General features: G+C 44.8%; 1 protein-coding gene across 2 annotated transcripts in view; it reads right to left on the bottom strand.

Annotated features, from left to right (window-relative positions):
* Positions 1–1,886: 1,886 nt before the first annotated feature.
* The window catches only part of C8A (complement C8 alpha chain), a gene marked incomplete at both ends in the record, with an annotated part of 67,556 nt that continues 49,619 nt past the window's right edge, over positions 1,887–19,823 (bottom strand). The window contains 4 exons of one of the 2 annotated variants that reach the window (XM_079725590.1): positions 1,887–2,038; positions 6,784–7,006; positions 11,542–11,688; positions 12,834–12,976. In XM_079725590.1, the coding sequence (XP_079581716.1) occupies positions 1,887–2,038; positions 6,784–7,006; positions 11,542–11,688; positions 12,834–12,976 (665 nt within the window). Of the gene's footprint in view, positions 2,039–6,783; positions 7,007–11,541; positions 11,700–12,833; positions 12,977–19,823 lie in introns of both variants that reach the window. The other variant, XM_079725591.1, reaches the window with a different exon arrangement.

Raw genomic sequence — 19,823 nt, 5'->3', positions numbered from 1 at the left:
TTTAAAACTGCCCAGGTGATTCTCATGCTCAACCTAGGCTGAGAACTACCGCTTTTAGATCAAGCTTGAATGTCCTCTTGTAAACTGTCCACTTGGCCTGGCCAATCCGCCTCTCATCACTTCCTAGGATGTAACTACTGCTCCACAGTAAATAATGAATGGAAATTAATTACTCATGGAAATTAAAAGGTAAATTAACGACAGGATGAGAAGGAATATGGGAGTCTTTTTTCCTTCTTTCAGATAGATCTAAAGAGTTCAGAAACAAACTTCTAAACTATAAGCTTTAATTAATAATAGTAACAATAAGAGTGATGCTAATAATTTTGCATGTGACAGGTATTGTGCCAAGTATTTTATATAACTTATTTTATTCCCACTCCCTCTTCCAACACATATACACTTACATACACCCCTAATATTCTTTCTGAGGTTCAAACTGTGTGACATGCTGTTTTTCTATCTAAAGTTCTCTTCCCTCTCTGCCTACTTCAAAAATCCCTCAAGGTCTAGGTCAACCCCCATTCTGTATATTTAATACAGACAAAGAATGGTAAATCTCTTTTCCACCTGGCCTCCTTTGGCACTTATTTTGTGTGCCACGTATTTTGGCATTAACACAGCAATTCACTTCCTGTGTCCCTAAAACTGCTTATAATTGTTTCATGTGTGTGTGTGTGTGTGTGTGTGTGTGTGTTTATGTCTCATTATCACCCAAAAAAGATTGAGGATTCTGGAAGGATAGGGAGTGTTGACTGATACACATATATCAGTCAACATATGTTTCTTATACCAACTGGGACTGCAGATTCCACCTTCAAAGAGCTCACAGTCTATAGGGGAAAGCTATGGGTCAACAGAAAAGTCAGTGCAACACACACGTTCTCTCTTTGAGGCCTGACTGGAGTGCTGTGGGGACACTGAGGTAGGCTGATGTGCCTAGCTCTCCCACAGGTGGGCCCGGGCACATGAACTGGTCGGACCCCCAGATCTACATTCTACTCTGGGAGGCTGACTAAAAGGGACCACATTTTTGAACTGACTCGAATTCATTCCCTCACTTCTTGCACAGATGCTTGTTAAATTCCCTCCAATTCAAGGCATAGCCCTCACCTCTGGGGATGCAGTGCTGAACCAGACAAAGCTGATCCCTGCCCTCAAGATTGCCGTCCATGGTGAGACAGGTCATAAATAGTCACAGGAGGTGTGGGACCCAATATGTAATTACTAATTATGAAGAAGGCAATGAAGGAAAAGAATAGTGTGCTGTGAGCCAATTATTAGTGTGCCAATTATTTAATTGGGAGAAAGGTGATATTTGTGATAAGAACTCAAGCAAACAAGAGAGATTAATTGAAGGAATACGAGAATATGCTGAGTCCCAGTGAAGGAAAATTGAAGGAACTCAAGTCAATCTTTAATTTTTCTCCTTGTTTCAGTATGTCTGCTTATCTTACAAACTAATAATCGTTTTCTACAAATGAGCAAATATTGTTATCAGATAACTGAGATCATTCTCATGGTACTTTGTTTTGTTGGCTACTGATAGTTTCAAGAGCGTCTGCCTGCCTTATGCCTCCACCATCCTATAAGTTCCTCTAAGACATGAATCGAGATTTCTTCTTTTTTTTCTTTCTTTCTTTTATTTATTTATTTTTTAGATGATTAAAGTACTATGAGCCATTAACACTCAACACCCAATTGTGACGGACTGAGTTTTGTGGGCAATAGAGCAGTTGGTTGTTGATGGCACGGCCTGGTCCAGGACGAAGAAAAAGTCCATGTTGATTGGCATCTTCTGTCAGCTGAGTGAAGTCGGTCGGTATCCAGTGGTCAGCTCAGGCAGTGACTTCCGCTTCCTCAGCTGCAGCCTGTGCCCAGAGCCCTCAGCATGCCTGGGTTTGCACTCTGTGGCCCGGACACGAGGTACCTCCGTTCTGGGGTGCAGGATTGTTACACTCTCTCCTCCTTTCCCGGGTGCCCGATTTGCAAGCAGACCATGAGCTCCAGCAGCCCCAGTGACCATCCGCCTTAGCTCCTGCATGGATAATTTCCCAGGGCACAAGGAGGTTAGCATACAAGCGGCAGCTTGGATGGTTGAGTGAGGCCCATCCCACTGCCCTAGAGAGGTCTGCAATCTCTCCTTGGGGAAATGCCTCTGTGTAGCCAACCCAGACCTCTGTGTTCACTGCCTTGCACTTAATTTGAAACTCTGGATGGAGTGAGAAGAGGCCACTGGGAGCCCATCTCACGAAATTGGAACCTGCGGTTCCACGGAAGATGGATAGCGGAGAGAGGCAGGGAGGCGTGCGTCTCTGGAAGAATAACGCTGAGCCAGTGGTGAGTGTGCAGACAGGGAACTCGCCCCAGCTGGAGCTTCACAAAGGCCAGCCAGACACCCCTAAGCAATTGACAAAGGATTAATCTCCAAAATTTACAAGCAGCTCATGCAGCTCAATAACAAAAAAACAAACAACCCAATCCAAAAATGGGCAGAAGACCTAAATAGACATTTCTCCAAAGAAGGTATACAGACTACCAACAAACACATGAAAGAATGCTCAACATCATTAATCATTAGAGAAATGCAAATCAAAACTACAATGAGGTATCACCTCACACCAGTCAGAATGGCCATCATCAAAAAATCTAGAAACAATAAATGCTGGAAAGGGTGTGGAGAAAAGGGAACCCTCTTGCACTGCTGGTGGGAATGTGAATTGGTACAGCCACTATGGAGAACAGTATGGAGGTTCCTTAAAAATCTACAAATAGAACTACCATATGACCCAGCAATCCCACTACTGGGCATATACCCTGAGAAAACCATAATGCAAAAAGAGTCATGTACCGAAATGTTCATTGCAGCTCTATTTACAATAGCCAGGACATGGAAACAACCTAAGTGTCCATCATCGGATGAATGGATAAAGAAAATGTGGCACATATATACAATGGAATATTACTCAGCCATAAAAAGAAACAAAATTGAGCTATTTGTAATGAGGTGGAGGGACCTAGAGTCTGTCATACAGAGTGAAGTAAGTCAGAAAGAGAAAGACAAATATCATATGCTAACACATATATATGGAATTTAAGAAAAAAATGTCATGAAGAACCTAGGGGTAAGACAGGAATAAAGATACAGGCCTACTAGAGAATGGACTTGAGGATATGGGGAGGGGGAAGGGTAAGCTGTGACAAAGTGAGAGGGTGGCATGGACATATATACACTACCAAACGTAAAATAGGTAGCTAGTGGGTAGCAGCTGCATAGCTCAGGGAGATCAGCTCGGTGCTTTGTGACCACCTAGAGGGGTGGGATAGGGAGGGTGGGAGGGAGGGAGACGCAAGAGGGAAGAGATATGGGATCATATGTATATGTATAACTGATTCACTTTGTTATAAAGCAGAAACTAACACACTGTTGTAAAGCAATTATACTGCAATAAAGATGTTTAAGAAAAAATGATAGCTGGGCTTTTAAATGAAGGTTTGCAAATCAACCCCACTCAGACTCCAACAATGGGGCCACAGTGGGTGACAGATTCTCTGCACAGAGTATCAGAACACATGCACTGACCATGGGCTGTCTCTAGAAATCCAGTTTATACAATCCCTCTAGCCTGGGGATGCTGCCTCCTACTGACTCTGTGCCTTTGGACCATCCCATCTCCTCTCTCAGCTGGAGCTTTCACCTCTGTAAAGGAAAAGGGTGGACTGATCCAGTAGGGTTTTCCATCATTATTTTTTTCATTACTGTTTTTTTTTTCTTAAATGAAATCTTCTTATATGGGCCCCAGCATGGAAGTCAGATGAAAGTGAAGCTGTTCTGTTTGAAGCTGGGTGTCTTATCAGGTTTGCCCTGCTCCTCTGGGGCAGCCCCTAGGAGATCCCAAGCTTCCTCAGATCTCAGTGTGAATATCATTGGGTTAGATTATCTTCAAGTCCCTTCCAGCTCTGTCATTACACTCCCTGGTGGGGCAGCCACAGAAGGGTTCTCTATTTCTCTCACCTCTGTGGCTTGGTCCCTACAGGCAAAGATTTGCAGGGAAAATCCCTCGGGACCTACGACAGTGGGTCTCCATGGTGGCTGGCTGACTCCCCCACCTTAGATTTCCTTGCCAGATCGATCTCTGTCTGGCTGAAAGTTTAGTCTGATAGTCCCAAGGTCACCTGAGGTCCATACCCCTCGGGCATGGAACAAGGTTAATGGAACACCTGGGAGCTGGCTGACTATAATCATGCAGGAGAAATGGGACTGTGAGGACAACCCAGCCCTCTGCGCCCTGCCACCCCCCTTGATCATTGACATTGTGTCCCCCTTCTCCAATGCCCATCATGTGTGCATATGACTCAGCATGGCCACCACCAAGCCCAGCACTGGATCATTGGAGAGACATGTCTGGGTAGTCCACAATCCCTGTTCAATTTGCTCTATGCTGTGTGGACAGGGATCCAAGTAAGTCACTGGCTCTGAGGGCCCTTGACATGCTCTAATTCTAATTACCCAGGCAGAGCTCATGTCTGTCCCTTTAAGCCAGGTCAGCCCAATAACCAGGACCTGGGCCATACCCTCCCTCTCCACTCCCCAAAATGATAATCAGTGCAATCATCTCAGACTCTCTACCCCCATTCCCCAAATTTCCAGACTCTTAGGATGTCGATTAGTAGAAAGCAACAGTTAAGAGCTTGGGTCCTAACATCAGACCACCTGGGTCCAAATCCTGGCTTTGACACTCCCCAGCTAGATGACTCAGAGAGTTATCTCGCCTTCCTCCTGCCCCCGTGTCCTCATCTGTGAATTGGGGAGATAATAGTATTGATATTTATCTCATCACGTTCTTGGGGGAATAAAGGAGTTCGTGCACATGAAGTGTTGCAATAGTGCCTGGTACAGAATTTGTTGTTCTTTCTGTTCATTGACCTTTGGTCCCTCTGGAAAGTCGCCTGGCCAATGAGGCAAATGGGGGCTGAAACCCAGTCCAAACTCGGCTTGAAAAGTCAAGAAATCCCTGGGTCTGGAGCTGGGCAGTATCAACCCCGAGTGGTTTTCTTTGTTCCTCCCAATTTACCCACCTAACAGGCAGTTCCTTTTTTCAATTCACATGAGGAAACTGTACCAGGCTTGGCCCTGGTCATTGTTCTGCTTGGTTTTTGTTCTCTGCATACTCCTTCGTAAGGACTCTGGAATTCACTCACCATCCTGGCTCACCCCTTTCAGAATTCCTCCTACAGGATACCAGGCAGCTTTCTGGGACCCAATTTGTACTCCCTTCAGCTCACAAAGGAGGGATTTAGATGGGGCACCAACCCAGGACAGATATTCTACCAATAGGGCTCTATCTTCTTCTTACTGATCAGAATTGAGCTTGCCACACAAGTTAGCTAGTTTAACCCTGAACACAACCTGTGATGTAGGTACTGATATCATCCCCATATTACAGGGGATGCCCACCCAACATGCAAATTGGCAGCACTGGGATGTGAAGGCCTATTTGACACCAGAGCTATGCTATCCTGCTTCCCATTTAGAACGACTCTCCCAATGAGAAAATTGTAACCCACCGTCATCTCATTTTAAAACCAGGCTCCTATCCCATTTACACTGTGCTTCAGCAGTTTGTTTTCCAGACTTCTTTTTTTCCTTTACATTTTCTTCATTGCAGTTGCCAAATGAGATTGATTTATACATTGATTTAGCCCATATTTTTGTCGTCATTCTATGTACCAAGTATGCATGGAAAATTGGAAGCTTAGGCATTAGAACATGCGTAGAGATTCTTGGAGCTCAAAGGGAAACATAGATGAGAACGGCCCCAGAAAGAAGAAACAATTAACCAGTATCTCAGTAAGTTAGTGAAATAGCTGAGATTCACACCCAGGTCTCTAGACTTCTTCATCTTTAAGGGACATGGATTTCTAACCCTCGTTTGAGAACCTTCTTTTCTGATACCAGTTGGTTTGTGCTGCAGCTTAATATGTTTAAATGTTGAAACATTAAGCTTTATGTTACTTGCCCCAACCTTGTTTATAGTCATGACTCCTTGTGCTATAATGACAACTTACTTATCCCTTGTAGTGGGTTGAATTGTGTCCCCCAAAAGATAGGTTGAAGTTCAAACTCCATTACCTGTGAATGTTACCTTATTTGGATATAGGATCTTTGCAGATAAACTCAAGTTAAGATGATGTCATGCTGGATTAGGATAGGTCCTAATCCAAAGACTAGTATTTTTATAAGAGAGAAAACAGAGATGTAGAGTGGATAACACCATGTGAAGACAGAGGCAGAGACTGGAATGGTGCAGCTACAAGCCAAGGAATGCCGGGCATTGCTGACTCATGCCAGAGGCTAGGAGAGAGAACAGATTCTCCCACAGAGCCTCCAGAAGAAAGCAACCTAGCCAGTACACCTGGATTTGGGATTTCTAATCTCCAGAAGTGTGAGACAATAAATTTCCATTGCTTTAAACCACCCAGCTTTAGGAAATTTGTTATGGCAGCCCTAGGAAATGAATACATCCCTCCGGAAATGAATCCTGTTGTCCATATACACCTTGGTAAAAAAACAGTCATCATCTGAGAGGGTCCTAATGACAAGGAGAAAGCATAAAAACCAGTAAATGTAGGGGGTCAGCCATAAAGCTCAGAATGTGGGTTCCTAGAGCAATGGGCAAGAGGGCATAGACCATAGAGGCTGGGAACCCCAAAGGTCCTTTCTGTGCTGGCCCCTCTAAGCCGAGATAGGCTAGAACCTGAGTGAGGATGCACGGGTCTTACCCTCTGACTCCATTTGCTCACAGGCAAGGCCATGGCGACCCAGGGGGCACTGACATGTGCAGCTGGTACCATCGAGGATGGGCTTCCCATTGTTGAAGCAGGGCCCACAACGGCAGGCATTGAATTCCATCAGGTACTGGTCCAAGGCTCGCTGCAGGTTCTGGCGCTTGGTCTCCAGAGGCCCCAGGTTCGTGTGCCTCAGTATCTCATAGATGGGCTGCAACTGTGGGCACAGAAAGAACAGAGGGCCCCTCCCTGGGCTCTGTCCAGCTTCCCAGAGCCCAAGAACTGGCCTTCAAGCTTCGGGAAGGCCTGCTGCGTGCCAGGCACAGAGCCAGACACTCAACTTTATCCAGTTGTATTGGATCCTGAATCCCCCAACCCATGGGTGAAGAAGCAGAGGCTCAGAGTGTTTGAGTGACCAGCTCAGGACCACACAGTGGACCATGCTGAACACCAACCTACTTAACTTTGAAATCTGTGGTCCCAGAGGAAGACAAGAGCCCAGAAGCTATCTGTGCCAACTCTTCTACCTCCCTCCAGCACTTTTAGGAATCAGGAAGAGTATAAAGTATTTATATGTTTGTGTGTGTGTGTGTGTGTATCTTTTATTGTCAACCTTCATTGCAGGAATTAATAAAGTCATTAATGCAGTTGTGTTGCCACTGCTGAGCACCGCCCCTAATGGTGTGAATGTGGTGTTTGCCTGTGTGTATTTGAGGGTGTTGGGGGGATGATGGTGGCGGAGTCATTCACATATGCCCATTCTAGGCAGGACTGTAGTCTAGGGTTTCTTAACCTTGGCACTATTGCATTTCCTGCTGGACAATTCTTTGTTGACAGGGGCAGGCTGGCCTGTGCATTGTAGGGTGTTTAGCAGCATCGCTGGCCTCTGCGCACTAGATGCCAGTAGTACCTTCTAGTCATGAAAACCAAAACTGTCTCCTGACATTGCCAGATGTCCCCTGGGGTGGGGGATGTGGGGGAGTCAACCCCTGGTTGGGAAGTAGTAGATGTAGCAAAGAGCATTGACTCTGGAGCTAGAAAATCTGGCTTCAGATCCCATCTCTGTAACTTCTAGCTGTGTCATCTCTGTCCCGTTACAATGAAGCCTTCCTTCCTCATCTGTAAAGTGAGAACAATAGTCCTACACTCCAGGTTTACTGTGAGGATTAGAGTTGAGAGATGGGGAAGACCTGTCACATAGTCAAAGCTAAATAAACGCTGCTTGCTTCCCAGCTGTGTGGCCCAGAACTCGTAACTGCCCCCCACCCCCAAGCCTGAGCCCTGTTATCTATAAAATGGGAATAATAAACTATTTCTTAGAATTCACATGAGGATCTAAAGACGTAATGAGTGTGAGATACCACTGCAAAGAGGAAGAACAGTATAAAGTAAAGCACCATTTTTCTTCGTTAGATGTGATGATAGTAAAAAAAAAAAGCCTATATTTTTCAAATTGCATGTATATATGGTTATCTTCAGCATGCTTATAAAGCTATATATTTTAACACATAACCATAAAATGAAATCTCTTTTCCAGATCTCTCATTTTACAGGAGAGTAACCTGAGGCTCTGAGAGGGGAGGGATTTGCCAAGGTCACAGAGCCATTCAGAGATGGGACCGAGCCCCACTGGAGCACACTCACTTCTCAAGAATCAGAGGTCAGTAGGGCACTCGCCATGCTTTGAATGGGTTCCTGGAGATGTGTACAGAAAGACCCGTGGCAAACAAACCTTGACCTGTGGCCAGGGGCTGTGCCTGAGGTCACCAGGCTGGTCGTGTCAGGACTGGCTGGGCCCCCAGCCAAGGGGAGAAGACCATTACTGGAAGTTCAGGGAATTTGGCCCCATTGTTAGGAAATCAGTACAGAAAGGGCTGCCCCGGTTAAAGATGACTCTTAGTTCCAGAGAAGGCCAGGACCATCGGGCAACTTCCCTTTGACCTTCCAGTGGAGGTCAGCACTCAGACCCCCATCTCTCCTTTCTCTTCCCCAAATCCTCATGAAGAGGATTGGGAAGGGCTGTGGAACTTAAAGAGGGAAGAGGGATGGAGAAATGATTCTTAAAATGTTAGAGCTTGAAAAGATATTGGCAACGGTCTTGTTCCCATTTTACAAATGAGAGGAAAGATTCAGAGAAGGCAAGTAGCGTGATATCAACACACTATAACATCACATATAACATATAGTAATATATACCATAACAGCATCATCACATAGCATGGTTCCTATGTTCACTCAATCTAAGCACCTGCCATAAATAGTCACTGCTAAGCTCTGGAATAGGCAAATGAATAAGACTCCACTCTGAGCACCAGGTTCCAAATAACTCCCTAACTGGCTTCCTCTCCGTGGCCATAGTCTGTCTGTCTGTCTGTCTCTCCTTCATCCTTCATACCTCTGTGAGCATTTTCCTTTCGAAGCACAGCTCTATCTGTGTCACTCCCCTGCTCTATGACCTGCCAACAGCCTCATGTTTTGAATCCAACCTTCCAGGGGGCATCATGGGTTGCGAAGAGATTATGAACGTTAGCATCAGTCAGTCTTGGTTCCAGTTGGGCTGTGCCATTTCCCAGCTCTGAGATTTGGCCAGCTAACTCAACCTCCACAAACCTGCTTCCTCACCTGACATTTACTAAATACTCACTTCTCTCTCCCTAACCTTGGGATGCAACATTTTATTATGCCCATATTACAGAGCAGAAAACGGGAGCTCAGAAAATGAAGTAACTCATCCAAGGTCACACGTCAAAAAGGTGGCTGACCCATGAGCGAAACTATATCTTTTTCACCCCATACCCAGGCTCTCCCAAAAGACAGAATTGGGTCTTCTTCAAATCACGAATGTCCGTCTTCCCCTTGGAAGTTTTGTTCAAGGCAAACAAAGAGCTCACCTCTTGACCATGAAAGTTTATATGTTACTCCTGATAGCAATTTTACAGTTTTGCCCAAATCACTAATAGCTTGATGATAGCAAATTTTAGACCCTATGTGAATTACAGGTGCGTGAAAATGGTCCCTTATTTATTGGAGAAGAAATGCAATCAGGGTTAATCCATCTGACCTCTTTCTTCATAGAGAAGAGGGTGTTATAATAGATTTTTAGGTTTAACTGTTGGTATATATTTTAAGAGAAGGAATGTATCCACACCTGGAATTTTTAACTTTCTATAGAAAATGAGCAACGTCAGGGAAAATGGTCAAGAAAACAATATTTTAAAGCCCAAAATATAACCCTTTTTTCTAATGAACTACCCTTGCATATGAATTGAATAGTGTGACAATACTGGTAGAACAATCCACTTCCTTTACAGTTTGAATACAATTTTACTTCCTTTGTGGGGTTAGAGATTTAAGGCAAGCTTTCTCAACTTGGACACTATTGACACTAGGAACCAGATATTTCTTTGCTGTGGGTGGCTGTCCTGTGGATTAGGGGATGTTTAGCAGCATCCCTGGCCTCTACCCACTAGATGCCAGTAGCATCTTCTCAGTTGTGACCATCAAAAATGTCTTCAGAGGGCTTCCCTGGTGGCACAGTGGTTGAGAGTCCGCCTGCCGATGCAGGGGACACGGGTTCGTGACCCGGTCCGGGAGGATCCCACATGCCGTGGAGCGGCTGGGCCCGTGAGCCATGGCCGCTGAGCTTGCGCATCCGGAGCCTGTGCTCTGCAATGGGAGAGGCCACAACAGTGAGAGGCCCGCGTACAGCAAAAAAAAAAAAAAAAAAAAGTGTCTTCAGACATTGACAAATATCTCCTAGGGGGGCAAAATTGACCCTGGTGGCTGGGAACCATGGCTTTAAGGCAGGTGCTAGGATAGAGGGAAGAGAGAACTGGACATTAAGTCCAAAGGTCTGGGATCCAGGTACTGCCACATATGAGCTCTGTGACCTGAAACGATTCACTTGATGACTTGGAGCCTTAGTTTCCTAATTTTTCAATGGGGAGAATCCCATCTGTGCCAGAGGTCATTGTGATGAGATCACATAGAGCAGGGTCAGCAAACTATAGCTTGAAATCATACTCAGCTCACGGCTTGTTTTTTTTTGTTTGTTTGTTTGTTTGTTTGTTTTTTGCGTTACGCGGGCCTCTCACTGCTGCGGCCTCCCCCGCTGCGGAGCACAGGCTCCAGACGCGCAGGCCCAGCGGCCATGGCCCACGGGCACAGCCGCTCCGCGGCATGTGGGATCCTCCCGGACCGGGACACGAACCCGCGCCCCCTGCATCGGCAGGCGGACCCTCCACGACTGCGCCACCAGGGAAGCCCACGGCTTGTTTTTGTATGGCCTTTGAGCTAAGAATGACGTTTACATTTTTAAAATATTGCAAAAAAAAAAACAAACCAGAAAGTAGAAGAACTTGTATGAAAGAGACTCTATGTGGCCCACAAAGCCTATCTGGTCCTTTACAGAAAAAGTTTGCCAACCTCCAACTTAACAGATGTGATTTTTAAAGTCTTTTATGTATGTGAGTTGTTATTTTTATAAGGTGGCTTAATCCTGAAGAAATTCTGGGACTATGAGTGTAAAACTAGGCCCTGACCAGATAGTAAGCTTGTGACCCCAGCTCTCCTGTGGCCTGAGTCTAGAGTCACGTATCCCTGTATTCAGACGGGGAAGGCCACCAGTTCAGCGTGCCGTTACATTTAATCTTGTTCTCTGATGGGCTTATAATAAGAAATATGAAATGATCTGGTCTGCTTCACTTTCATTCCTCGTGAACATAGAGTTTCTTCAACTGCGAAAAGACTTACCTCAAAATCAATAACAACAGGATTATACTTTAATGACCTCCCCCAGGAACGGTATGTAATGATGCTCCTGTCTTGTGTCAAGCCACCTCCCCAGCCAGAGCTGCCACCTTGCACCAGAGAAATGATGTCTTCCACACCCACTGTCTTCTCGTCACCGACTGCCATCGAGAGAATAACCACATTAGCTCATTTCCTAAAATGCCAAGCCCTGCTAATGAGATTTGGAACAAAGTTTAAGTGTTCTCCTTAGAGCTGTCTCCCATTCTTCTACCTTGCTCGGCTAACTAGCAGGACAAGGCAGAAAAGAAGCACCAAGACTTGGAAATAGATCCATCCTTTGGATTAGAGCAGACACTGGGAAGACAGCCCAACCCAACATGGAGAAGGGAGAAGATGGGAAAATGGATGATGATTCATTCATTCATTTATTCAAATATTTATGTCAGATGTTTACTTGGTGTCTGCTATATAGCAAATAAGTGCAATCAAATATCGTAAATGCTATAACAGATTTCTCTCTCAGTAGGGGTGCAGAGAAAGATGTGGTCAGATCTATAGTAGCAGTGGGGAGGTGGTCAGGAAAAAAGGTGAGTTATCTAGAAGAATGGATAACTCTTGGCAGGTAAATGGAAGGAGGAGAGAAGGGTATCAGAGAGAAGAAGGATTTGACTTCAGGCCCTGAGACATGAGTAGCCCAGTGCAATGGGAGTAACTTGAACTGCATCTACTCATCCAATGTACTATAAACTATTTCATCATCCCTGCATCCTCTGTGTCTCCCACCTGGAAAAAATTACTCAATACAGGTTGAATGAGTGAATGAATACATGAACACTCGTAGTGACCTGTGTGGGAGATGTTACAGAATATTCTTATACAATCTTTCTCTAATAATTATTCTTTGAGCTTGGACTTGGTAACCACATTTTTCTCTCTCAGCAAACTTGTTTTCTCCCTCTGGACTGTACCTGATGGGACTTTATCCAACAGTCGAATTTCCAGGTTCCATCTGCACATTCCTTTCATCCCAGCTCTTACTTAGATCTTTGTCTAGTGCTTGAAATCTAGGAGGGTGTACCATGTGAAGTCAGGTATTTCTAAGGTGATCTCAGCCCATGCAGAATTCAAAATAAGGCCACTACAGATCATTGGTTTGGGGTATTCAGCAGATATGCAGTATGACCATTGACTGAAATGGAATCAGTTGGTGGTGGGAGGGAGGGAAATAGTGTACATGCCCCGATTTTGTGTCTAAGGGAAAATCTGGCTTCTCTTTTTGGGAAGCCCATTACTAAATACTTGCCCATTTTGCCACTTCCAAATTTTTTACAAGCTTCTCCCGATAGGCGTCCTCCAATTTGTGTTGTATCTGTATACTCATAGTCGATGCCAAAAGAGCCTCCAAAGCATGTCTGGATATCATTGCTGGTAACACCTGCAACAGGGAGCAGAGAAACATAGAATGCTGAGATGCTGAAAGACCGTAAATATGGTACAACCAGCTCATAGTAGCAGCTCACAGCTCACTAGCTCACAGTAGTAAAAGCCAGCTTCTATTTTGCAGTCTAAGAGGTCTGGGTTGAAATCCCGTTCTTTAACCCAGTTTCAGTGTTCTCTTCTCTCTGGTTCCACTGCAAATATTCTTGAAAGGAGAAGGAATATGTATTGCACACACTAGTTGGTCAAAAGTGCTTGTTCTCTTTCCTTTGCACATTCTCCACGGAGCCTCCTTGAGACAGTGATTCTATCTCATCCACCTCCATATACCCCTGTGCCTAGCACAGTGCCTGGCCCAAGATTGGCACCAATTTTGCATTTGTTGCCCCTTCCTCTCTCTTTTTTCACCATCTTTCTAAAGTCTACTCAAGCTCCAATTAAAATATCATTTCTTCCATGAAGCATTTTTGGATCAGAATATATCCCTCTTTCTTCAGAGCTACCCATGTGCTTTGTTTAGGTCTGAATGATCATATGTGTCCCAATTCTTTTTGCCCAGGTCCTCTTTGCACCCCAGAGAGACCAGAGTGCTGTCAGAAGATGGATAGATCTCCCTGGGGAGGCTGCTTGACTTCTGGCCCCATGAGAACTGTGAGGCCCACATTAGTTGTCTCTGTCTCTATCTGAGGAGTTGCTGAGGAATCTGCATTTTGCAGATGAGGAATGTAATTCTCAAAGGAATAACATCATTTTTCCCCAATCCCACAGCCTGTGGGTGAACAGAACTAGGTTTCCAACCCTTGGTCAGCTGGCAAGATAAGGCTAGAAAAGCAGACTGGAGCAAGATATTGACCATTGCTGCAGAGTTCAGCTCCCTCTGTAGCTAAAGCCTTCTGAAGGTTGTGAACTGGAGTTTGCATTGGCACCATGTCATTACTTTTCACTGCAACTATACAGTAATTATGACCAGTCAGTGTCTTATTCTGGCAACCACAAAGGAAAAATAATTTAGGTTGTAATTCAGTTAAGCTAAGGATTAGATTCAATATTTTTAAGAGAGTATCGGGCAGCAAGTTTACCTGCCAGCCTTCGCACGAAACTGCAGACTCTATGGGGTCAAGGACTGGCATCTTATTCACCACTCTCTTGTCAGCCTAGCAGCACAATGTCTGCCATGGGGGAGGAGCTCAGTGAGTATTCTCAGAACAAATGATTGATGAATGAAAAAAAATGAGTGAATAAATGAATGCCAAGAGTCCTTTGGTAAGGGCTTCTAATGGAAGGAATCTTACAAGTCAGGAATCCTGAATATAAATCCCAGTCACTCAGATGAATGGATAAAGAAATTATTATAGATATAATTATATAAAAATATATAATTTTATATATAATTTTAATATATAATTATTGTATATAATATATAAATAAAATATATAATAATTATATATAATAACAAATATATAATTATTATATATACAATTGTGTGTATATATGTATATACTCTATTATCCCACATATATACCCTATATATATATATCACATATATATATCCCATTTATATATAAAATAATTATTCAGCCTTAAAACATAAAGAGATCCTGCCATTTGTGACAACATGGGTGAAACTTGAAGACATTATGCTAAGTGAAATAAGCCATACACAAAAAGAAAAAAAACTGCCTGATCTTACTTATACATGAACTCTACAAAAGTCAAATATATAGAAGCAGAGAGGAGAACGGTGGTTGCCTAGGGTGAGGAGGTGGGGGAAAAGGGGAGACGCTGCACCAACTTGTAGTTATGTAGGAGGAATAAGCCTAGAGATCTAATGGACAGCTTGATGTCTACAGTTAATATCAATAATATTGTATTGAATACTGGAAATTTGCTAAGGGAGTAGATTGCAGGTACTCTCGTCATACACACGTAACTATGTGAGGAGAAGAATTAGCTTGACTGTAATAATCATTTCACTTTATATGTATCAAATCATCGTGCTATATACCTTAAATATATACACATTTTATTTTTCTTAAAAAGTAAAACGCGTCCCAGTCCCTGACACCCTGTATGAGCTTAGAAAAGGTCCATGATCTCACTGGGCCTCAGTTTCCCATTTATGGAGAGAAAGGGTTGGACTTGCTCATCCTGAGACCCCTTTCAGCTGCAGCCCTCTGTGCCTCTGTGCACAGCAGTTTCTGAATAACTCCGAGCTGAGAGTGCCTAGGAGAATTGATGCTTTAAGCACCAGCACTCAGCGCCAAGCACAGGGTTTCTTCTGCCATTTCCGTTCAAGTACTTTTAATTTTTAATTCACTACTAATTGAGGAAGATTTAGCATATTTAATTGTTTTGATTAAAAAATGCTTCAACCGTGATAAACAAAAGTGGATGAAAGGAATTCACGGGCAGAAGCCAGAGTGATTACTTAGGTGAGTGATGTAGTGCTGCCCAATTAAAGTGACGGGCTGGGCCGATTAGTGGGGGCTGGAGGATGCCTGTGGAGTGATTATGCTCATGAAGGGTCTTCAGACAGCCTGCCACACGCTACTTGGAGAAGAGAATTCCAGCTTGATTTCAGCAGCACGGCTTGACTGCGAAGAATCGCCTCCTGAGGACCCTGAAGGAGGGTACCAGCCAGCAAGGGGAGCTCGTGACTTAAGAATCATACAACGTGAGGGCTAAATTATCCTTAGTCACCTACCCCATACTTCTTATGTTTAGTTGTGATGCCCTTGGTTCATAAAGATTAATTATCTTGCCCAAAACCACATAGCTAAAAAGAACAGTGGAGCTGAGGTTCAGACTCGTCTTTCTTGCTTAGAAGAATTAGCTAATTCTATTTATTGCATCAGACTAAATTCTGCTGAAAAATTTAGTAAGCATCTACTATGTACCATCCCAGGCATACTGTGTGTTGGACAAGGTAGGCACTGTGAGAATAAAACTAGTATGAATATGATGCAAATCTAAATTACAAGGTTCTGGCCTTGAGAAGCTAGCAGGTGTGGGGCAGTATAGTAAATGGAGATGGATTTGGATCCCGAGAGTTGCTTATTTCGTGGAAGACAATTTTTCCACGGATGGGGTGGGGGGATGGTTTTGGGATGACTCAAGCACATTACATTTATTGTGCACTTTATTTCTATCATTATTACATGTAATATATAATGAAATAATTACACAACTCACCATAATGCTGACAGGAGGCGGAGCTCAGGCAGTAATGCTAGTGATGGGGAGTGGCTATAAATACAGATGAAGCTTCAGTCCCTTGCCCACCGCTCACCTCCTGCTGTGCGGCCTGGCTCCTAACAGGCCACGGACTGCTACCAGTCCATGGCCTGGGAGTTGGGGATCCCTGGACTATAGGACCAGGTGGTGCTCTGCCAGGGCTCCACCCCATCCCATCAGCTCCTTAGATGTCAGCTTTGGACCAGATCAAACCGCCGTTTGTTTTAGACTTTCGTGCTCAGCAAACAGGAGTTGATGTTTGCCGAACCTGGCTACATATTGAGATCATCTGGAGGGCTTATTAAAAACACAGGTTCCTGAGCCCCACCTCTGTCAATTCTGATTCTGTATTTCTGAGTAATCAGCAATCTGTATTTTAAATAAGTATCCCAGATGAAGCCTATGCAGTGCATCTGGGATGAGATACTGAGTACCACGGTCCTACAGAGAACCTCTGGTGGCCTGTCACAAAGCCGGCCTCCGTGCTAACCTAGTCACTGCCTTTGTCAATGCCTTGGATATGGACTTAGCAGCCATGCTCACTGTATCTACCCAGAGGAAGAAAAAGAATCAGGGTCCAAAAAGCCCTCAGAGGGCTGATGGACAGACAGACCAAGCATAGCAAAATGAGACTCAGTTGGAAAAGTTGTAACATCTTGTCCTGGGGATAAAATACCAAGTGCATGAGCACAGTAAGGAAGAGAGCCAGCTTAGCAGGAGAACAAGAGAAAAGAAAGGCCCAAGGGTTTTAGATCACTTTCAGCTCAGTAGGGCAATGAAGCCAGGTGAAAATTATAATCAATAAAGTAAAGGCGGGGATAATCTCATTCCCTCTGCGCAGGTCAGAGAAACCCGGAACCCGGTGCCAAGTTCTGGGAGCCACACTTTTAAAAGGAAATAAGGGGCTTCCTTGGTGGCGCAGTGGTTGGGAGTCCGCCCGCCGATGCAGGGGACACGGGTTAGTGCCCCGGTCCGGGAGGACCCCACATGCTGCGGAGTGGCTGGGCCCGTGAGCCACGGCCGCTGAGCCTGTGCGTCCGGAGCCTGTGCTCCGCAGCAGGCGAGGCCACGGCAGTGAGAGGCCCGCGTACTGCAAAAAAAAAAAAAAAAAAAAAAAAAAAGGAAATAAGAAAACAGAACATTCATTGGACATCATCCAGCCTTTGGAAAGAAGGAAATCCTGCCATGTGCAACAATGTGGATGAACCTGGCGGACATTATGCTAAGTGAAAGAAGCCAGTCACAGAAGGACAAATGCTGCATGATTCTACTTAATATGAGGTATGTAAAGTAGCCAAACTCATGGAAGCAGAGCATAGAATTGTGGTTGCCGGGGGTTGGGGGAGGAAGAGCAATTGCTAATCAATGGGCATAAAATCTCAACTCTGCAAGATGAGTAAGTTCTGGAGATCTGCCAGAATATTGTGCCTATAGTGAAAGATTCGGTATTGTACCCTTAAACCTTTGTTACAAGATGAGATCTCATGTTAAGTGTTTTTACCACAATAAGATTTAAAAAAAGAAGAAAATGGGAAATGATTGAATGAGAATGAGCATGAGGGTGAAGAAATTTAAAGCCAAATCCTTTGGGGAGTGTTTGAGGGGATGCAGGATGTTTCCCTGAACAAGAAAGGAGAGGTTTCTCTTTAAGAGAGGTCAGTAGAATTAAATGCAGCCCTCCAGAGGGTTGTCTCGAGGAAGAGGAATTAGGCTTGTTTGTGTGGTCACAAGGGCAAGAACTAGGACCCAAAGGGCAGATACTCCAGGGAGATAGATTTAGGCTCAACTTAAGGTAAATGACCACAACACTCAGAGGCCAAGGAGATAGGAGTTGTTTCACGAGGCAGTGAGCTCCCCATATCTGGAGGGTCCCAAGCAGAAGTTAGCTGTCTGCCTGTGAATAGAAGCGTTCGCAGAATTGACGAGATGTCTTTCAAGAGCTCCTCTAAAGCCAAGATTCTGAAACTCTAAGAAACACACCAGAACACCTGAGGAGCATTTGAGATAACTTGGGTACGTCCTTAATGATTCCTTATTGTGTTCCAGGTATCTGGGAAGTGAAGAGGGCTAAAGGGAGTGTTTGCTGTCAGTGAGCTTACAGCCAAGTGTGGAGACACGGACAGGTAAGCTGATAGTTCTTGTACTGTGTGATGAGGATTTTGAAAGAAGGCAGCAAGCTCGGGGCAGTCTTCCTTAGGGGGTCAGAGGAAGAATACCAGAGGCAAGTGTGAAAGGATGAGTAAGGATTAGCCAGACAAAGTGGAGAACATTGAGAGCAAAGGGAGGCCACGGGAAGGCCTTGTGTCCCCAGCAGCAAGAGTCTGCTCAGAAAGGCCAACATGGTCTGAACTCCAGAGTGGAAAGGAAGGAGATGCAAATCAGCCAAGGAAGTACTGGGAGACCCTTGGGGTCCTTCCCACTCTAGTCTCGTCCCAAGAGGAGCTGTTGTGCCCTCCTGGCAGGCCAGGAGCCGGGGGGACACGTCTCTGGCCACCATGTCTACTGCTTGTTTCACACCTGGTCTGGGCCAGGGTGCAGGTGTGAGAGCTGTCTTCACACCTCCGTGGAGATACTGCAACCATGTGGCTCTAAGGCAGAGCCAGGCAGCCTTATTTCTGAGGTGCCAGAATCAGCAAGTCTCTGTCATTCCTCAGATGACAAGCAGCAGGTGGAAAACAGCAGGTGTCATGCATTATTTATCTCTGTGCAACAAACAGATGCCATTCAGGTTGCTGTGATCTGTGTGCTATGTTGCTTTGCTATGTTGGTTGCCCTCAAGGGAAAGGAAGAATCATATAGCCTATTTCATGCCATAACATTGGAAAAGATGATTGTTTAATCTGTGACTGGATGAGCTGGGAAGTGTTGGCTAACTTCCCTGCCCCCTAGGTGCTTCTGTGTATCCATTAAAACGCATGCTTCTCCACCTAGAGGGGTGGGATAGGGAGGGTGGGAGGGAGATTCAAGAGGGAGGGGATATGGGGATATATGTATACATATAGCTGATTCACTTTGTTATACAGCAGAAACTAACTCAACATTGTAAAGCAATTATACTCCAATTAAAATGTTAAAAAAATGCATGTTTTTTTCCCAACCACCTGAGAATAATAGTACAAGTACCTCTGTGCCTTTGCATGTGTTGTTTCCTCTGACTAGAAACTTCCCTTACCTCCTTCACTGAGTTTCTCCCACTCAGCTCTAGAAAACATTCCCTCACTCACAAGGGCCCTATATCTGTGTCCCCGCCGTATCCCTGTGTGTCCTTCATGGTATCAGCGTACTTCCCTATAGCATAGTATTTAGCACACTACAGTAATTGTCCATTTCTTGGTCTGTTCTTCCAATTATCCTGCAAACTTATAAAGTCATCTCTTGGGTTTGCAAGGCTCGGCATGTAACAAGCCCCCAGAAGTGCTCAGGGATGGGCTGATTCCAACCCATCTAGACAATACCTCTAAAATGTTTTTTTTTTTTTTTTTTTTTGCGGTATGTGGGCTTCTCACTGTTGTGGCCTCTCCCGTTGCGGAGCACAGGCTCCGGACACACAGGCCCAGCGGCCATGGCTCACGGGCCCAGCCGCTCCGCGGCATGTGGGATCTTCCCAGACC

Source organism: Hyperoodon ampullatus (assembly GCF_949752795.1).
Source record: "Hyperoodon ampullatus genome assembly, chromosome: 2".
Classification (NCBI taxonomy): Eukaryota; Metazoa; Chordata; class Mammalia; order Artiodactyla; family Ziphiidae; genus Hyperoodon; species Hyperoodon ampullatus.
The sequence above is the reverse complement of the archived record's forward strand: the minus strand, read 5'-3'. Positions and strand labels throughout refer to the sequence as shown.